The sequence below is a fragment of the Zootoca vivipara genome, chromosome 3 (genome assembly GCF_963506605.1).
Source record: "Zootoca vivipara chromosome 3, rZooViv1.1, whole genome shotgun sequence".
NCBI classification, from domain to species: Eukaryota; Metazoa; Chordata; class Lepidosauria; order Squamata; family Lacertidae; genus Zootoca; species Zootoca vivipara.
The window spans coordinates 57,679,800-57,701,815 of NC_083278.1; the positions used below are offsets into that span (position 1 = coordinate 57,679,800).

Genomic DNA, 22,016 nt, shown 5'->3' on the forward strand with positions numbered 1-22,016 from the left:
TTTTTCTACATAAGCATATAGTGATAGTGCATGAATTACTGACCATGCATGTGCACACAAATATAATATAGTGCACACTATTTTGAGCATAATAGTTCTTTATAGGTGAAATAAACACTACATACAGCAGCTGCGATTTTGGCTACTGATGATTACTGTTCTATTTTATTTCATGTTTTACATATAGAAACTCTCCATAGTAGACATATTGGAAGAAGGAGCTAAGTTCACTGTGTATGTGATAGGATTAGTTGTAACAAAATACATTCTAGCACATATTTTAATGGCAGAACTTGTATTCTTATATCCAGGGGCAAACGAAGCATGAACGATACCTGGGGCGGGGGGCAGGGCAAACCAACCATATGGTGCATGCACAGCGCCGCTACGTACATCGCATGCATGCACCATCAGTACAGCGGCAGGATCGCCTGTTCGTGGCTGCAGCCGCCGCCCATATGGATAGTTTGCTGACGGTGCTGCAAACACCTGCATGGCTCTGCTCTCTCTCTCTCTCTCTCTCTCTCTCTCTCTCTCTCTCTCTCTCTCTCTCTCTCTCTCTCTCCACCTCTCGCACCCAGCCCTTTGCCCTGCTCCATCAGAAGAGTCAGGCATTGGGTGTGCGAGAGAGGGAGAGCCAGGCAGATGTCTCTCTCTTTCCCTCTCTCCACCCACCCACACCTCCCCCACCCCACTCCGTCCAAGACAGAGGCGGTGACTCTGAGGCGGCAGCGGTTAGAACAAAAGCAGACGTGGGCAGGGTTGGTGTGCCTCAGGGAGGTGGTGGCCGCTGCTGCTGCTGCCACCGCTGCTGCGCCGGCTGCTGCTCCTCCTGCCGTCTCTCCGTCCTTGCTGTGGGGGTGAAGAGGCAGCAGCAGAGGGTGTAGCCACGAGCAGCAGAGGATCCTTTGTACATGGCCGCAGCAGCGCGATGGCACCCCTGTGGGGTGCCCTCTTGTCACCCTGCCAGAGATGGTGCCGGGGGCGATGTGCTTCTCCCCCCTTTCCTACACCACTGCTTATATCAGATTCTTTGAAACTAAGAATGAACAAGCCGGTGTGAAAGTTTTCACAGTGTTCTGCATTGATAGAGAACTGTACTAAAAGTTCATGCTTCACATTCAAAATATTGCATTCCATTTAGATGAGTGTCTTTTTAAAGTGGTACAGAAGGATAGGGGCATGTGATATATTTTCAGAGTGCGTGTGACACTGTGGCAAGTGTTGCATGATCACTTCAACACTACAGAGAATAGGAAGTTTCTCATACACAGGAAGAACATATCTTCTAAGTTACAACATGTATGTGTCATCTAAAAACAGAGAAAACATGTTTCATGCTCAATAAATATTGATTTTACCAATTTGCAAATTTAATTTATAGATGAATCTACAGATTGACTAAAACTCATATGGTTAATTAATTAAAATGTCTATTAGTGGGCTGCAATCTTATTTAGAACAAATGCTTATGTTTACTTCTTAAAACCTTTACAGACAAAAGTTGAAAAGTTGTATAAGTTATATCCCTACATACCATTCAAGTGGCTTAAATTATTACTTCTTTTTGGAAATGATTTATTATTATTATTATTATTATTATTATTATTATTATTACTGCAGTATTTTCCCTATTTATGGAGCAGTATAATCTGCAATTCTGCATTCACAAAATCTAAATTCTGCATTTGATAAGTATTCCTTTTGGACATATTCCATGCTCACTTTGATTTGTGCATTGAAATTGTATAGTTGCGCATTTGTTTGCAGTAGATGTTTGTTTTTTGCAGAATTTGAAATTTTGGAGAAGGTGTTAGGCTAGGGGGGAAATAGAAAGTATGTGGAGAAAGATAGGAACTGAGCCCCATAAAGAGGTATTGTACAATCAAAACCTACTTCTGGTCTACAGAATCCATATACATATCTGTTTTCTGTTTAACAAAAGCTGCCATTTCGTTTCTAAGTTTTTTCATTCACAGTTGCAAGAGCTAAACAAGAAAGTTGAGATTCTCAGGATTCTGCCACATAATCATAGCCACACAGATTTTCAGAGCCTTTTATTATGCCTTTAACCACAAAACTGTATCTCTGGGTCATTGAAAAAGTTCACAGACTACCTCATAACCTCCTTCTGGTATTCTTTGTTTCATTTGGAAAGTCAAGTGTGTATTATTATTGCTATTTCGACCTGGGGAAGTTTGACATAGTGCCTAGTTAAATAGTGTAGTGCAAGAAGTTGTGATTGCCCTGTAGACAAACTGGGACTGTGGTATTTGTTCTGTCCATAGCTTTTTTCTTATGTGGAAAGTTCCATCCTTTCAGTACTTTAAATAACATATTGATAATATTTATGCCATGGCTGACTGCTTTTCCATAAAGTTTACCAATTATAGAAAGCTACTGGAGACATCATCAGTTTTGTAGCTATAAATATAAGTTACTGGTGACTAGTCATCAGAAATGTCCGCCAAACGCATGTTTAAACAAGTTGCTCCTTGCATGTCAACTAGTGTGATGTTTTAGCAAAGACTCAAAAATACAACTTTGATTAATTGTTTTAACAGTTATCTTATGGTTGATTGACTACTTGTGTATATTAGAATTGTATATATATATATATGCAAAGAAAGACCAAGTCACACACTCATGTGGTTCACATGTAACAACCAAAACTTTAGTTGCCTAATGAAACTGAGCCTCAGAGTCTCACTCTGCCCCTTCCTCACCATTTAGAGGCAGCTTCTTGAACTGTTTAGTGCAAGGTCGGCAACCTAAGGCCCATGGGCTGGAAGAAGCCCATGATGGTTGCTTAACTGGCCCATGAGCCACCCCTGAACTGAGCCGCCTGCTTGGTGAGTCCCCGCGCGTTGCGCTATACCGCCGCATTGCGGGGACTCTCTTCTGCAGCTCCAGAAATCACATCTCCGCATGTCCACAGCACCGGAAATCACATCTCCGCATGTCTACAGCTCCGGAAATCGCTTCTGTGCACGCCCAGATGCCCAAAAATGCTTCTGTGCGGGTGCAGTTTTTGGCATCTGGGCATGCGCAGAAATTATTTCCGGCACCACGGACATGCGCAGACGCGGTTTCCAGCGTCGCGCTGCGCCGGTATGACCCACAGAGGATCTCCGCGGGAGTGATCCGGCCTATGCCTGGCCGACCCCTGGTTTAGTGTATGGTGCAGTGTAACTTATATGCTGCGGCACCGTAAAGTATCCATTTTTATTCCCCACCCTTCTGGTGCAAAAGCACCACACAATTACTACATCTCCCCTCACCCCATCTGCTCCTTTCCTAGTTCTAATGTTCTTATGTTAGCTGATCATCAGAACTGGCTGATTGTGTTGAAAGGCACAATGTGTGTGCTACTGACCGTAAAAAGATACATTCTGGTGCATAAGTGGGGGGGGGATCCCTGTATATATGGTTAGGATTGCACTGCAGCTTAGTTTGGATCTAACTTGGCATTTAAAAAAAATTTTAAGTTATATTCGCAAAGACAGTTTTGATCATTTTTATATAGTTCGGGGATGAGAGTTAGATCCCTAGGAAGTTCCTGTTAAAGTCTGAGAAAGTAAGGCAGCTTTGGAGAAGCAATTAGAAAGCTGGCTAGCAGCCAAATTGGCTGGGCTACGTGAGTAAAGTTTGCTCAGCAACCTAGAGGCCTAGCAACAGGCTGGATGAAAGTTCCCTGATAAGCAGCATGATACTGCAAGGTTGTTTTTGGGGAGTTTTGAGTCTGGAGATAGTTGGTGTGTGTTTGATGAGAAAGCTGTGTATGGTAACTTGTAAATACGTTGCTTTTGGTTTTGCTCTGCTGTATATAATAAAAGCAACTGGAACTCGTTATTGTTCCTGAAATTCTGTTCCTGAACCAGTACACTGGGCTGCACAGTCTTGCAGGGTGTCTGCTGCGGGAGGATCGGCGTAAGATCCACCAATAGTTCCTTGTGCCAGTGGAGCTGCAACATTAAGTACAGCCCTAGATCTTTCAGCCCGTAGATATATCTATTGTATGTACAATTTACTTTTACAGTACATGGAACATATCTTCTTGCTGTCTTTACACTTGCGCTGAAGTGTTGCACATCCTTTTATGCATCTGTAAAACATCTCTGCAGGATTTGGATATGGCATCACTTGTCATCAGCACAGGTTTCCGTTCTCCAATTTCAAGTGTATCCCATGTTTTCAGGATTCAGGATAAGAGGAATTTGTGTGCAAGCTTGTTTGCACACTGTGCTTTGATAATGAACTCTTATCAAGTAACCTAACCCTAGGCTTTCAGAAACATGCATGCATTGTTGCACTACACATTACTCAGTATGTTAAGCTCATGAGTTGCAGCACTGAGAACCAGCATGAACCCCAAAGTTGTTTAATTTGCCCCATCCTTTGAAACATGTTGATTAAATCCTGTCCATTCCTGTTAGTTGTTTCTGCCACTGGAGGAAAAAAGGAATCAAAGTCAACATCTTCAGCATTCTTTCTTTCTACCCTTTGCCGTGTTTACTATGTCACTGTGCGCAACTGGGACACTTTTGCACCCAGAAATGTTCTATTTAACTATTCACAAATAGTTGTTCTGATATTCCAACACTGTTGTGTCTGTTGACTTCCAGGAGAACTTTCAGATTATATAACTGATATAATGGGGTGGTGGTCCTATTTGGGACACAGAAAGGAATGATACAATAATTTCAATAAATAGTTAATAAACCCTGTTGAATCTTTATTTCCTAGTGCTAGTAATATGGAATAGTTTTCTCTACAGCTTCTACCATGGAAGGATTATTATTTATGCAATCTGGGATTCAGAAAGGCCTTTCATTAATAGCTTGCTGTTCTTTCAGATTTATAAGCTAGAAAATGATAATTTCAGGTCACCTGCAAAAGGCTAGGGTTCTGGGAAATTTATCAGCAGTACAGTACACACTGGTGGAGGAAGAGGAGTGTGTGGGGAGCGCACTGCCCCCAGCAGCGCAATCCCGCTGGGGTGCCATCGTGGCTGCCCCCCGCCCCTGCTGGGTGCCATGCCCCCAGGATGCACACCACACCCCTGTGGGTGGCGCTCACCAGCCCCGCCCCCTCCTGCTCTCTGCCCCCTGGTGCCAGAGCATGAAGCTCCGTCACTGACAGTACAGATTTCCATTTTGAGCCTTGTCTGTGTTCATAGCAGCTTGCCTTGAACCTGTTCCACACATGCCTTTAAAGAAACTTGCCTTGACATCTATTCATAAAGTCTCAGAAGAGAGAATTCTTTTTGAATGGTTATTTGTGCTTGTTCTACAAGGTACATGGCCTTCTACAGAGGCCAACTTCGGAAGGCAGGTACCTAGCGCAAAATGAGAGTGATTTTTGAAGATCATAGGAAGAATGTGTACCACCATAGAATGGAACTGTTCTTGTACATCTGAATGAATATACTGCCCTACCACCATTAGTAGACTCATTTTAAACTTGTTTATACCTTTACTGTTCTTTCTAGTGAAAGTAGGGCAGTCATCACCCCCTAGCATAAAATAACCAAATAATCTTTTAATAAGTGGATTAGAACTAATATTAAAACAGCAACTATCAAAATAACATAACTAAAATCCAATTGGAAGAAGTGGGATTTAAAGGCTTTTTTTAAGACTGGTACTCATTGGTGCCAATCACATGTCCCTAGGGAGGAGTTCCATAAGTTAGGAGCTACCACTGAGAAGGGCCTGTCTTCACTAGGAAGAACAAGTAATTTACAGGTAAAACAAAATTCCCATTTTCAGAACTTTGGGGGCACTTTAAAAATTTGGGGAGGGGAGCAGTGGTAAATATAAAAAGCATATAGGCGTCTTTTATATTATGTTAAAAATGACATTGCCTTTTCATTAATTGTTTTGTTTGCAGGAGAGTTTGACACTGTACAGAGCCCTTCAACACCAATCAAAGATCTGGATGAAAGGACGTGTAGGAGTTCTGGGTCAAAATCAAGGGGCAGAGGGCGGAAAAATAACCCATCACCCCCTCCTGACAGTGACTTGGAGGTATGTGCTTGAGAAATGCAGGAACAACAACAACAACTACATTAAGACATTGTTGTGTTCTGCATTCTCTATACTGGCTGCACTACACTTTCCTGCTCTACCTAGATGCATCAGAAAAATTCTTGATACCCTACTGAGTAATCTAATTTAGAATATTTATTTTACTTGTGTTTATTTTATTTCAAATTAGTAAACTAAGTTGTTTTTTTTAATATAAAAAGCACCCCATGATAATAAATATTAACTAAAATATTCGAAAGGGGAAATGAAAACACATCACTGTGTTGTATTAGCTTTCTGCATATGTCTTGTATTCTTCTGGAACAGTTTCTACATGTCATTAAATAGTGCTTTTGTTTTAATTTTTGTTGCATTGCACTCTTGTGGGCTTTCCATAGGCATCTCTCTGGTCAGTGAAAACAGAATGCTGGAGTAGATAGGCCTTTGGCTTGATCCAGCTGGCACGCCTCTTCTTGTGTTCATAAAATCCTCCCACCACCAAATAGTTACATTTCAGCGAGTATCTTCTAGGACTTCCTTTTTCCAGTTAAGAAGGTGCTGTTTGTCCCATCCCTGCAAATTGCTACCACCAGACAGATCAGTTCAGCATAGTCTAGACTTCCCATTTTTTGTTCCATCCGGTATATATTGGTGGTTTCTTACCATTATTTCTGTTCCGTGCTGTCTGCTGGGGGATTATAACTTGTCTTTGGTTTTCCTACTGTTCTATGTCCACTGATATTTGTCAATGCCTCTGTTTCAGCGCGTATTTGTTTGGGATTTGGATGAAACTATCATTGTCTTCCATTCACTTCTTACAGGATCTTATGCACAAAAATATGGAAAGGTATGTGACTCATGAATTCAAATTCAAAACACTAATCCTACAAATTGATTTTGTTATGATACAATTTTTGTATATTGCAACTGTTAATCCACTTGTGAATCATGATTTTTGAACCTTGCAACAACCTCACAGAATTCGGTACCATTTTCATATTCTTGTATTTGGTGCTCCTTGTATCTTCATAGGGCATTTCTCCTGCCTGTGACTTCCGGCAGCTCCATTTTGCTTCCGCCTCACCCCCCACCCCCTGGTCTGCGCATTCAGAAACTCAAGATTCCATTATTGCCAAGGCTACCTGGATTTTTTGTGGCTCATTGGCTGGGATAAATTCTTTCAATAGTAAATGTTTGAGGACAGTTTCAGCACAGGGATAAAATACATATTCTAAGTATTTTGCAGATGGGTAGTGTCTGGAGGAAACTCTGCAGTCCACCTTTCTCTTAAAATGAAATTCTACTAGTTAGAGAGAGTCTGCATAGCATCAGTGTAAAGAAATATTCTCTTAAACCGAATGCAGACATTTTAGGGAAGACAATTTTATTAATTTTATTACTTTTAAATTGTGCCCCAGTGATTTGAAAAAAGGTACCGTACCATATAAAGGAGCTTTATTAGTACATGTCTTTATTTAGTTGTATTGGGGAAAATATTTAAAGCTTTTCTCCTGATGCCACTACATAATATTAAACCACTTAATTTTGGCATTAAGAGAGGGGCAATCTTTTGAAAGGATTCAGGCTCCTTTCCTCAGTCTGGCTCCTCAAAACTATAAGTGTTGGTTCTCCTGAGATATTTTTACTTTGTCTCGTAAGAGGCATTCACTAGTAGATGGCCCAATCTAGCACAGGAGTCCACAGACAGACTGTCTGGCTCCAATTTATGCCCACTGCTAACATAACCGAAGGCATTTGTATTTTGATATAGGGAAGTGTTATAGTTGATCTAGCTTTTCTTGCAATGCTGGCAATCTCTGGCTAAGCGCCATGTTCTCAAGAGCCAATGAACTAAGAAGTGTTTTGTTTGGTTTTTTAAATCAACAATACATGGGGGGGGAGGGTAAATGGCTTACAGGGATGGGGTGGGTATTAACCATGCTTCGGATTTCCAGTGCAAATCTAACCATATTTTCTCAGAAGTAAGTCCCCCTGAGCTCAACTCCTTACTAAGTGCATTCAGGATTGCACCAGCATCCTCTCTTGTAGTAATTTCACTACTAAATATAATTAAAACATTTGTTTCTTGGCTTCTTTCTAACTTGCTTTCATACTTTGGTTTATTTTAAACTGAGGATCATTTCATTCATCATATTTATCATATAGCTGCAACTATTTGAAATTTGCTTCATGTTTGATGGAACTCACCTTGAAATAAAAGCTGCTGCAATTTTCTACTGAAGTGATCTGCTCCTACATCAGCCCTGTGTATTAGTCAGCACAAAATAAACTGATTTAATAAATGTTTAAATGACCACAAGAAAAATTCTATTTGATCCCCATAATAAAGCATTGACAGATATTCTTTGGATTCTCCCCCACCCCCAATTCCCACCTTACTTTTTGGCATCAACAATAATCAAGTTTCTCCATCCCCAATCGCACTAAATATACAAGCAATGCATTGTTTTATATATATATGCATTGTTGTAGCAGTTATTATAAACATTATTTGTTGCCTATTGTTACCACCTTGTGCTCAATGGAGGAAAGTTGGGATACTAATGTAATAAATTAATAAAATAAATAACCATTATATACAGATGCATAAAACAATGCATATAATTTCACAGAAACATTTAGTAATATGTGTGTGTGTGTGCATGTGTGATGCAGAAATATAGTAAAGCATGGGACTCTCTTATGTACCATACTTCTACATTTTATGTGTGTATAATTTGGGCTTTTAAAAAAAGAAAGAAAGAAAGAACCAATCCAACAATGCACAAGTGGTTTGGATATAAACAGGCACTTGCTGTAACAGGAATTCTAATACAGGCAAAATTTGAGTCATCAGGAACATCTCAAAATCAGTGTTTAAAACTTATTTCTCCTCCATCCTTAATAAAATTGCATTTCCTCTGCCAGCTGTTTTCCCCCATATGCGAGGAAAATACTGGACATGCTAGCTCCCATGTGGTAAGAAGCCAGTAAATCCTCAAATAGTAGGGAGTTTAAATACTCTTCAGAATCATAAGTGCTTGAGTTATCTGCATATAGTCATCTCTTTTCTTGGAATTGTAGACAAGAATCCTATTTGTGAGGCATCATCTCTATCTACCCTAGCAGCTGGGGAGGGAATGATTAACCCTTACTTTCACAGTGGCGAACCTCGAAACCTGAACTCTGACCTTGGGTCAGAACCCCTGCAGTGCTGGGTTGCCATTTGTTGAAACAGAACATGTGACTTTGTATTGACTCCTCTTTTGCACATATAACATGTCATCATAGGGGTCCTGACCTCTGAGTGAGATCAGGATTCTGCCATGCCCCTTCCATGCCCCTAGCTCCTCTCCCTCAGCCTTATACTAACAGTGGGCTCTCATCAGTGACAGCTGTTGCTATGCTGCATTTCCCCCGTTGTGGTGTGCTGCAATACTGCAAGGGGAGTTGGAAGCAATCCTATCCTTCCCCTAGATAGGAGCACTCTGTTAGTAATTTAATTTGTTTAATAATTGTTTTTAGTCTTACCAAAGAAATTAGATATGTTTTCAAACCAGACAGTGCTGTCACTACTTCAACATTAAGATCTCAAATTAATGGTTCTTTAATTTCTTTTCTCTGCAGCATTTTCACATAAAATAAAAGATTTATAGTTATAATACAATTATTGTATTTTAAGTAAACTAGATTGTTTGCGTTTATAATTCATGTCTCAATCATGTGACATTAGCTTCCGAGGTGCCTAACATACATTATCAGCAGACTTTTTCTGTTGTGTAGATATCTATTTATATTTGCATCTAAAAGTAAATTATATCATTTCTGGCCATAATTACGTGCAAATAAATCTATTTCACTCTACAGGGCTTATACATACATAATGCACAGAATTACCACTTTTAAGAGTTCAGTTTAATCTACTCATAACATGTTAAGAAAATCCATATTCTTTCCATTTTCCTCCCCAAGGATCCACCTGTGGCAGTGACTCTTGGACTTCGAATGGAAGAAATGATTTTTAATCTTGCAGATACACATTTATTTTTCAATGACTTAGAGGTATGTATCTAAAGAATGTATATTAGCCTACCTGTATCCTAGCATTTAATCCCTTGTTTCCTGCAAGTTATCAGTAGCTAGAAATCAAATCTTACAGAAGTAGGTTTGTAGTGTACAGTGATACCTCGGTTTAAGTACACAATTGGTTCCGGAAGTACTTAACCTGAAGCATACTTAACCGGAAGCAAACTTTCCCATTGAAAGTAATGGAAAGTGGATTAATCTGTTCCAGACGGTCCACAGAGTACTTAAACTGAAGCGTACTTAACCTGAAGCGAACTTTCCCATTGAAAGTAATGGAAAGTGGATTAATCCGTTCCAGACGGGTCCACGGAGTACTTAAACTGAAAGTACTCAAACCGAGGCATACTTAAACCAAGGTATGGCTGTATATCTCCTTGTCAGGGGTTTCTAGTATTGTTAGCCTGGCAGAAGTGTTTGATAGTGAATGATAGCTGACAGTGATATTTATTAATATCTACTACAATTAGGTACTATACAAAAATTAAAACCCCAACTTGCAGGTTTACAATCTATCATGGAGGGTTTAAGTATCTCAAGATCTCAGTTAAAAACTGGCTTATTCCACTGGCCCAAATATGTTTATCTAGGTGATTTTAAAAATAACCCTGCTTTTTAAAAGAAAAAAAGGTGAGGGAGACCTCTTAGTATTTAGTTTGTGTTTAAATCCTTGGTGGTTGTTTTTTCTTTTCCTATCTCTTCTGAAAACTTCTACCAAACTACTTTTTCAAGGGAAATTCCTTTCTCAATTCAGTACTGTGGCTTCTGGATTTAGCAAGAATTTACAGTTTTTAATTGACAGTATTATACTTTATTATGGATCTCTTGTTTCGGGGACAGATCTCTTACATTTCAATATACCGGTAATTGTCTTCTACAGCAGCATGATAGCTAAATTTCCATCTCAGACTAAGCCATGGTTTAGTGAGATGTGCATGAACAGGGAGGAGTTGCTGCTAATCTCTGGATTGCATGTGCCCTTCCTCCCATATGGCCAGGATAAGAACTCTGCCAGTTTTTACCGTCACTTGGCTTGTTTAACTAAATAGAATTTCTGTGTTGGTTTGTTTTGGAACTGATCAGAGTTTGTTTTATACCACAGTCCTGTCTGGGTGATAGGACAAGCTGATATTCAGGCAAACTGGGGAAAAGCTGCTTGGATTTCTCCCAAGGGGTGAGCAAGTGAGTCCAAGGGTCACAGCGACTCCTTCTTGCTCACACATCTCACTAAAGTATGGTTTAGTGTGTTGTGTGAACCTGTCCATTTAGTATTCTTCCTGAGCAGGAGGTGGCATGCTCTGAAAATAAAAGGGAAGATACTTGTCATGTGACACACTGAAGACATTTTTAAAAATAAATTAGTATCACTATGGTTTTATTTACCTGGGTTTTGAATGAATATTCTTATGACACCTATCAACACATGGGTCCTCCCATAGTGAGTTCAGGGACGTAAATGGTCACTCCTGATTAATTAAGGTCCTACTCCATGTTAGCCCATTTTTAAAACTCTTGTCATTTCATTAAATGTTAACTTTGCTAGTAAGATCGTTTGAAGATGTGGTTGATGCACTACTTGGAAAAAGCCAGAAGTGACCTATTCAAAGAAAGAGATTACATTACAGAATAAGAATACCTTTTAGGCAAAATAAAATAATCTTTTCTTTAGTGTTAAAAGATTCTGTTGCTTGTGGCAGTTTTATGATGAGCTATATGAAAATATTTTAAAGTAATTGCTTGCTTAGGTTATATGTAGAAGTTGTACTGATAAGTGCAAGTAAGTTTCATATATGTCTCACTGTAAATCATGAAAATAGTCAACCTACACTGCATTTTACTATCAGAGAAGACATTTCTCGTATGCTTGGAAGATAATCCATACCAATTTTACTCTTGATTCCAGCAGATAATGGTGAATGGGAGTTGTTGTTCACCCTCAAGACTGTAACTTCTCAGATCTGCTACATAATAGGATTTTTGTTTTTACTGCAGTGAGTCATTGTTTTTATTGGATAATGAAATTACTGACAATTCCAAAAGGATCATTTTTGTGGGTCATCCGTAGGTTTTGAACTCCTTAGTAAAAATGTCAAGTTCTGAACATTCCTGCAAGGAACTTGTTGCACTGAGACATGAATTAAGTTAATGTTACTGCAGTCAAAATCAGTTATTGTACATGAATTTGTAAACACACAGTAATGGAAAATATATTTTATCTTTCTTAGTTTTGAACTTGCACAGCCAGTGGTCCACTGTGACTTGAGTATAGCCAGTTCTGTAGCTGTTTTGAAAGGTATTTTACCTTAAAATTAAAATTAACGGAGAGCTTTTTTACCATTTTTATCCCATCTCTATTACAATCAAACAACAATACCCTGATGTTATGCTAGCAGACTTTTCATTTCCACTGGGAATGGGAGGGAATTAATTTAGGCTGATGTCCTAAAAGCACTTGGATTACATACTGAATGAACTATGTACAGTGCTAACATCAGTAGAATTCTGCAGGTCCAAGTACATTTAGGAATTTAGCCTAAATTCTAGACAGCTCATCTGGGACTTGATGCAAACTACTGCATTTATTTATTTATTTATTTATTTATTTTGCAGATTTTTCTCTTGTTACCTTGCAAAAATGGTAATAATTGAGTTGAGAATAAGTCTGGGGGAAGCACAAGAACTATTATCTAACACATTCCTGTTAATGTTCAGCTGTGCATAACAGGAATTAGGTAACAAAGTAATGTATTAAAAGGTTGAGCCGTAGCACCACATAAGATGAAAAAATAGGCAACCCACTTTTTTCATCCTGTGATAATCCTATACTAGATCAGGGGTGTCAACTTGAATAAAATATTGTAGGGGCCCAGGTAAGCCCGGCCCCTGGCCCACATAATCGATCACATGACACAGTGCACACACACCATTTTAATGGGAATGCCCATAAACTTTGTGGGGGCCCGCCCCCCTCAAATATTTTGTTGCGGGGGTCAAATCCCCCACAGCCCCTAGGAGTTGGCTCCTATGGTATAGAGCATTCCTTCAGAAACAACAGGCAAGAAGCCAGGCAAAAGAGAGAGAAATTAATTTCCCTGGTACTTTTGATCCACATCATATATTCAGGATAGCAGTTTTCAGAAGACAAGAAAAAAGCAGCATATGAGCAAAGAAATAACTCATTCATTGCTATTTTTTAAATTAAATTATCACACATTTATCACTGGGATTTTAACACACTACTGTACTTTTTAGCAGCAAGATTATATATTATACAACTATTATCTTACATAATAATTTTTCATATGTTCCATATGCCTACAAGTCTGTCCTCACTGGTGTTGGTGAGAGAGGTATCCTGGAAAAACTAAGAGGGATAGAATGAGAATAGGCCATGTCCGGAGAATCAATGGGTTGTATTCAGCTCAGTCATACTCAGAATAGACCCATTTAAATTAATGAACCTAAGTTATTTATGTCTATTAATTTCCAATAGGTCTACTCTGATGAGGACTAGCATTGAACACCACCCTGCAACCTTTTGTATGGGACAGAGCTGCTCTAAAGCCTTTATCCCAAAGAACCAGATAGGGGGAAGCACTTCAAAGCTTTCGGTGCCTTTGTGACATTACTAGCCAAACAGCCATTTCCACCACTCTTCTCATGACTGCTTGTTTTATTCCATCCTGCTAAGCAAAGAGAATGCTAGGGTGGGATATTGCAGGAGCTACCAATGTGGAAGAACTATGGGATTCCGCAACAGAAACAGTCCTAACCAGCTGGTGTAGGTTTGGAGAAAATATAATAAGTTAAGAGATGAGGCAGAGGTTAGCTCCCTTCCTAGAACTAAGAGAAGGAGGAGTTGTGGATGCTGTAATCTTGACTACCTCACTGGAGTTTCCTAGCCCAGCAAATGATAAAGGATGCTGCTGATTGTATGGGAGTGAGTGACTGAAGAGGAAGGAGCAGGAACCACCAGCAACCAGCAGAGCCTGTTTACACATGCTAATGGGAAGAGTTATTTGAGGATTGTGAGGTGCAAGATCCTTGTGGGGGGGAAACATCAAGACTAAGTGTGCTAACTTTCCTGTGAGTTTACCATTGACAGCTCACTTACCTACCCAAATTATGCCTTTTTTGCAGTGCTTGGGGAAGCCATGCAACTAAAAGAAAGTACAAGGTCAGGAAGCAAATAAGATAAAAAGACCCCCACAAAACAATGATTGTCAAACATATTAGATACTGAACATTATTAGAAATGACTACGAGCACTTAGATATGAACAAAAGCTTATATGACTACAGTTGTACCTTGGAAGTCGAACAGAATCGGTTCCGGAAGTTGGCCCGACTTCCACAACGTTTGGAAACCAAAGTACGGCTTCTGGCAGGAAGCTTCTGCAGCCAAGCGGAAGCCCCGTCAGACATTCGGCTTCCAAAAATACAGTAGTTCGCAAACTGGAACAGTTACTTCCGGGTTTTCGGCGTTCAGGAGCCAAAATGTTTGAGAACTAGGCTGTTCGAAAACCAAGGTATGACTGTACTATATACACACAGTTGAATGATAGTGAAGGATGTGAGAAAGTAGGGGTTTTGCCAGATGAAGGGCGGGGAAACCCATAAAAATTCTTATTGCACAAGGATTCACCTGTTCTTAGGACAGGTTTCTGTGCAGCTTCTAGTGTAATGTGCCATGACTGAATAGGATTAAATGGGAGAGAGAAAGAAGTAAAGGGTGAGATGGAACTAGACAGCGAGAGGCAAGAGGGCCAAGGGAAAGAGAAAAGGAGAAAGATGACATAGGAAAGCTGATGGAGGAAGCAGATGCTAAGGGAAGAGAAACAGGGCAGGACTAGTTTGGTAGGAAACTGGGACTTGGATGGAAGAAGAAAAATCTGATGATAGTTGGATCTGGGACTTGTATTCCCTTTCAGTTGTGGTGAATCTTAATAGCCATTTCAACACGTTACATCAATACATAACATCCAGACTATTCAGCTGGGGAGAGAGCCTTCGAAAGAGTGCCCTAACCCTGGGAAGAGCAGTAGGGCAAACCAATGGTAAATGCCTTCTATGTTGTTAGAGGCCTTCATTGATACATTCCCTTTTTGTGTGTTTCACAAAAACTTCCAAGAGGGTGCTGGACCATATTGCCAAATTAAATTTTATATAGCAATCTACGGGATTCAATATAAGAGAAAGTTAGTTACGCAGGTCTCAGAGAGACCCTATCCCTGAAACAAACATTCCCACAATGGAAAAAGGACGTTAATTAAGGCATTTGTATACCACTTAATCTTTGGCATTTCAGACACCTGTCTTGGGATCAAATGGGCAGCCAATAGAAGCTTTTAAGCACTGGAGTTACATGCTGTCCCCATCAGTAATCTAGCAGCAGCAAACTAAACAGATAAAGTTGGTGCCAAAGAGTGGCAAAGCAAGTTGGGGCTGGTCCTTGTCTCCTCACTTAGTTAGAACCCATCTTCATGGTGATGTTCCCATGCCTATACCTACATTTGGTGGGCATATTGTTTTAAGTTCCAGAAGAGCTGGGTCTGTAGTAGGAAGAAAAAGAGCATCTTGGGGACAACAGCCCTCCTGATGGGAAGTGTTAATTTTTAATGTAACCCATAAATATGAGACCTTTATTACTAAACTCAACAAAATCTGCCATAACTCTGTACTACCGATCTTCCCCATAAATTTCCCCCTTTGCAGATTCAAAGCATTTTCACTGCCCCCTCCCCTGCAAAACACATATTTTAATTCAAATTTTAACATTTGCTTGAAAAATATATAAACAAGAATTTCAGACGCAATTGAGTTTAATTAGGCCTGAATCTGTTCTGAACTGGTCTATTTTTGAGATTGTGGAATTTTATTTATGGAAAACTTGGCTGCTTCTCTCAACGGGTTAATATAAGAGACCTTCAGAATTAATAAACCTATGGAACATTTACAAAAGAAAATTAGATGAAGAAAAAACTGAAAATGTATCATCTGTCACTTCTATCCCCCCCCCTTCGCCCCGGAAGTCTCTGGTGCAATAAGCCTGGTAGCCTTACAGCCTTTTTTTAATTAAAAAAAAATCAGCTGTCATTACAGTAAGCATGTTTTGAAGCAATTGCTGAAAGAGCATTAAATCTTGATGTACTGAGAAAGGTTGTAGCCTTTTCACTATATGGAAGGGTTGAAAGTGCTATTGGCTACCAGAGCAGCCTAGAATTCAAAGTACAGCAATTAATTCAGGAACACCCCAGTTTAGAAGGAGTTGTTGGGGGTGATTCTGTGAAAAGAATAGTAGCCTTGCTTGTGAGACCTTAAATGTGCATATTCTGCCATCTTCTGGCAGTACAAGTATTGCTCAGTATTAAGATCTTTTAATGACTTAGAACTCTGCCACATTATGTAAATATTGCAAAGAAGATATCAAACGTTATTTTTAAAGAAATACTTTTTCAACAGGAATGTGATCAAGTACATATAGATGACGTTTCTTCAGATGACAATGGACAAGACCTAAGGTAAGCAATGCCTTTAAAAAAAAGAAAAAAAGAATTACATAAGCACATTTTTATAGGAAGTAAAAAGTATTCACTTTTGCATATTTTGGGTGTTTGCAGTACCTACAGTTTTGCAACTGATGGCTTCCATGCAGCTGCAAGTAGTGCAAACCTTTGTCTGCCAACAGGTGTAAGAGGAGGAGTTGACTGGATGAGGAAGCTGGCATTCCGTTACAGAAGAGTAAAAGAATTATATAATACTTACAAGAACAATGTAGGAGGTAAGAGTTTTATTATTTAGAAATGTCCATCACATCTATACTGTAACATTCTTCTGAAAGAGAATTATAATCTCCCATTCATCTTATTGTTTTTTTTGGGGGGGGGGTTGGGGGGGAAAATGAGCTATCTGCTGGTTTGTATTTATACAAGAAAATTGGACAATCAAGGAAAGAGAAGGAAGTTGGTCTCCTTCACTGGAAGTCTCCAAGCAGAGCCGTCTGTAGGGGGTGCTCCAGTCCTGAATTAACTGTACTTAGAAGGCAATTGCACTGAGATGACTTATAAGGCTCCCCCTCCAACTCTGTAATTCTGTATACAGTGGTGCCTCGCTTAACGAATGCCCTGTAAGACGAAATTTTCGCTTAACGAAAGGATTTTTCGAGCAGAGGTTGCCTCACTAGTCGAATTCGTTTTACAAAAAATTAGTCTAGCGAATTGCGGTTTCCCATAGGAATGCATTGAAATTCAATTAATGTGTTCCTATGGGCAAAAATAAATAAATCAATGCATTCCTATGGGATTCGCTAGACGAATTTTTCGTTATAAGAATTGACCCATGGAACGAATTAAATTTGTCTAGCAAGGCACCACTGTATCATTAAGGCATTTACTACTGCAGTTTGGAACTGAACTACACATTCTGAACTATCAACTGCTGTAGCGCTTCCTACACCATACATCGGTTTCCCCTGCTTTCTGTCTTAGCCTTTTTCCAATGTGCTTTTTTATCTTATTTGTACAGGGAGTGAGCTATTTACATGGGCTGTTTGTTGGGGGAACATCCACATCTTTTAGGAACATAGGAAGCTGCCTTGTACTAAGTCAGACTGTTGGTCCATCTAGCTTAGTATTGCCTATACTGACGGGCAGCGGCTCTCCAGTACAGTATTTCAGGCAAGAGTCTCTCCCAGCCCTACCTGGAGATTGAATTTGGGATGTTCTATATGCAAAGGAGATACTCTTCCACTGAGCTACAGCCCTTCATTTCACACCTGCTGTCTAAAGTGGTATACACTACCTGAGGCTCTACTATGTAGCCCTATATATGCCTCACTCATGCATATATGTGCAGGAGACTGGGCTTGCCCCTTTAGCTCTGCTTTGCTGAGTCTTCTTCCTGCAACCCTGTGCACTTTGCCTCTTTGCCTGTAAATAATTTCAAACTGCAGACTATACTGCAGAAGGGGATTAAGTGATGGTGAAGATCTACATGTGAATAGCTGCTTTCAGGAAAGATGCTGGAATGGGCACACTGGATTTTATTGCCAATGAGGAGAATGGAAACAGGTGGAGATGAATCCCTTAATAACCTGGCCACACTGGCGTCTGATAACCCTCAACACTTGCTTTGTTGCTTGAGACCATCTGCTGAGTAGCATCATCTACTAGGGAGCCACCAGGCGGAGGAAATTATGCTGAACTCTGGGCTGTTTGGGAACTTCCTGCCACAGGCCAGCAGACCACCCCAACTTCTTGGGTTTTCATGCCTGGATACATGAGTTGCAAAACCCCTTTTTAGTTTAGTGGTTGCTTGTGGTGTGTATGGGAGGGACCCCTGGATAAGAGCAGGGAACTGCACCTATGCTCAGGTGAATGCCAGATAGTGTGGACCTTCAGCTGGGTTGAGAGGCTAGCTGGAGTCGGTAGCTACCGGTATCTATTCTTTATTGTATATATGATGAGCGCCTCAGTGTATACATGGTTGTTAGAAAAACTGAAAAGTGCTCTGTGAAGAGGTTCAAGGTATGGTTGCCAGGTGAAACTGGTGGGTTTCAGATTGTATAGATTTACTTGGGATGGTTATGAGTTGGTAGTGGTGGAGTGGTGTGTGGGATTGAGTGGTCTTAAGTTAGTAGGGTGATTTTGTGTGTGTTTAAATGGATGTTGAGATTTGATGTTGTGAGGGTGGAATAGAACTTTAGGTAGTGATTTTTGTCTGATTTGGTAGTAGAGGAGTCCATAGAAAAGTCCTAATACCAGTGACTACAGTCAGAGAAAGATATGGCATAGGTGGCATATTTAATTTAATTTATTTATTATGATGTTACAGTTATAGACCATCCTGTATCAGTTATAGTTATATGGAGGTGGGTCCATTCCAGAGTAAAATAAAGTAACATTTTTTAAATGTGTACATTTTATTTTGTGTATCAGGACTTCTTGGCCCTGCAAAAAGAGATGCATGGCTGCAGTTAAGAGCAGAGATCGAAGCTCTCACTGACTCCTGGCTGACAAATGCACTTAAATCACTATCAATTATTAGCACAAGGTGAGTATGTGTTTAATTTTAAATTCCAGTTGCAACTTAGCTTTCTGAAGCAAGGCAAAAGTAATTTTTAAGGCAAGCTGATATTTTAGTAGAATTGTTAGAAAGGCAGCCATCTACCTGTGTTTCTCCAAAAATAAGACACCGTCTTATATTTATTTTTCCTCAAAAAAAAACCCCCACGGTGGCTTATTTTCAGGGGATGTCTTTTTTATTATTAAGGATGGTACAGTTTAACCTACAAGGTTAAACTGCCTATCACTATGGCTTATTTTCGGGGTAAGGCTTATTTTCGGGGTAAGGCTTATTTTTGGGGTATGGCGTATTTTAGGAGAAACATGGTAGCTTAAAAATTGTCTACATTGGGTTGCTCCAGGTTTTTACACAAGAGTTCTCCCCCATCCATATCTGGAGATGCTGAGTACCCTTAGCCCTTTTCTGTGCAACATACATGTTCTCCCACTGAAGGTCTAACTGTATGTGACAATAATTGTATCACTTGCAGTTACATTAATTACAGTGACAGGGTTATTTTTATTGACACTGCTGCATGTGGAGAGCAGAGATTTAACCTTATCCTTCCCCACTTCAGTCTCAATGAAAATATCAACATGAAGTTACACTTAGCAGAGAAAATTCCTACAGATGCCAATATGCTATGCTGGGCCCATCAGAAGGTTGCAATAGTTTTACAAATAAGCCACAAAAATGACATCAGCGTACTCTAATTCCCCCACGCCTCTGCTGATCTGCAAACTATTCTGCAGAAGGGTTTTAAGTGATAGTGAAGATATAGGACAAAGGGACTTGTAATTTTTCATCATAGTATTATCAGAGTTGTTTCAATTGTATCTAAATAAGTTTGGTTGCAAGGCTTTTGCTGATAACGGAAAGAAACTGTTTTGCAGTAATAAGGCATGTAACCAGCTTGTTTTAGAGAAACTTGTTATCATTATATGGATTTATGCTGTGTCTTTTCTCATAGGAGTAACTGTGTAAATGTTTTGGTAACAACAACCCAACTTATACCAGCCCTTGCAAAAGTCCTGCTGTATAGTTTAGGAGGTGCATTTCCTATTGAAAATATTTACAGTGCAACTAAAATAGGTAAGAAAATTTGTCTTCCCTGTCTTTCCTTGTTTTGTGGATGGGTCTTGATTTTTCCCTACTACTGCCAATACTTTGTCACTTTTGGTTGGACTAAGCAATTGGTTCAGTTCTGATGAGGACCAACATTAATTGGCATACTTAGTTACAGGTAATGCACAGAATTGCATATCAGTTTCATGAACATTGTGAAAATGATCCACTTATTCAGCAAAATCCTCAATCCAAAATTCTTGAAAACATTGGAGTTGTGAGCTTTGAAGTTTAAAGCTCCTTGACAGGAGGAGGGCAGCTAGATTTTGGGAGATCGCTGTCCTCTTGGGATGGGTAGGCAACCTTCATTTTTGTTTCTGGAGATGGAAGGGCTTTGATCTTCAGTCCCCAGACAATTTCCTGCATTTGTGTGGGTAGTCAGGCTCCAGCAGAGTCCATGCTTGAAAGCCCCATATCAGATTTCTTGGGAGTCCCATATCAAATGGTAGCAGCAAATAAACAAATAAAGTGAAAGCTACTATGAAACAAAGACTGAGAAAAGCCTCGCAGTTGAGGACCACTTGAGTATTGCTCCAACTGGCTTAGTAAAAGAAAGATGGATTCTGTACAGGTGCTTCCCCAGCACTGTACTGAACACCATAGCCTCAGACAATCAACATCTCCTTCCACCATCCACAGCACCCCAACCAAAGTCATGGTGTTCTTTCCATAGGAAAGTGACCTTCATCTGTAATGTGTCTTGCAGTACCAAACTATATCCTTAGATACAGCAAAGTAATTTTCCCCACCCCCACACACCTTTAGCTTTATCTGAGAAACAGCCCCAAGCCCAAATTGGTGTGAAAATGTGTATTTTAGACACTCCTAGCTTTTTACAGGACTCTCCTAGCTTTTGTAGATCTTGGCAATGTTTTTGATAGCTCAAATAAGTAGTGCATTGTTTTTCAGGAAAAGAAAGCTGTTTTGAGCGTATAGTGTCCAGGTTTGGCACTAACATAACTTATGTTGTGATTGGAGATGGCCGAGATGAGGAGCATGCAGCTAACCAGGTAATTTCTCTCAACTGTATCTCATTTATCTTCCAGGAAAAGAAAGTTGCTTTGAACGAATAATGCAAAGGTTTGGCAGAAAAGTAGTATATGTTGTAATTGGGGATGGTGTAGAAGAAGAACAGGCAGCAAAAAAGGTAACCTGTCTCATGAAATGTCGGTGTGATACGTAGATATTGATGCAAGCTTCTCTGTTTGCATTCTGTTAGTGTGGCACATTGGCAAGTAATTGAAGTTGTTAGATGCCAAAAGCCCAAAACATAAGACCTACAAATTAAACCATTTGGATTCGAGCATATTTTTTATAATGACTTGCATGATTTGGAGATAAATCAAAATCAAAGTAGCTTCAGATATAAGCCTACATAAGAGACATGTAAGATATAATAAAATGGGTGCTTTTGAAATTTGATAAAGGCATGCAAAAGGTTATCTGGCAGATGTGGAAAACCAATAGAAGGAATGCCAAATTCAGCTGTCGCAAAGTAAAATGTACCTGAAAAGCATGAATAAAAGGTAATTAGCTTCCTTCCATAGAGGGGCAGCTTCACCCATAGAAATTTCTATAGAAGACAAAAGCGCCACCAAGAACTTACTCTGCTATATGTGGAGTAATTGCAATATGAACATTCGAAAACTCAATAATAAGTGTACCTTTAAAAAAACACCTACGGTAGCTGGAGGTTTCAATATTCGTCACATTTCAA

General features: G+C 39.7%; 1 protein-coding gene across 26 annotated transcripts in view; it reads left to right on the forward strand.

Moving 5' to 3' along the window:
• Positions 1–22,016, forward strand: part of EYA4 (EYA transcriptional coactivator and phosphatase 4) — a 120,848-nt gene that overhangs the window by 94,420 nt on the left and 4,412 nt on the right. For 21 of the 26 annotated variants that reach the window (XM_035108958.2, XM_035108944.2, XM_035108943.2 and 18 more), the window contains 8 exons: positions 5,893–6,029; positions 6,793–6,876; positions 10,002–10,091; positions 16,574–16,632; positions 16,732–16,892; positions 19,048–19,162; positions 20,145–20,266; positions 21,346–21,446. In XM_035108958.2, coding sequence (XP_034964849.1) covers positions 5,893–6,029; positions 6,793–6,876; positions 10,002–10,091; positions 16,574–16,632; positions 16,732–16,892; positions 19,048–19,162; positions 20,145–20,266; positions 21,346–21,446 — 869 coding nt within the window. The other 5 variants (XM_035108945.2, XM_035108959.2, XM_035108942.2 and 2 more) reach the window with 3 other exon arrangements.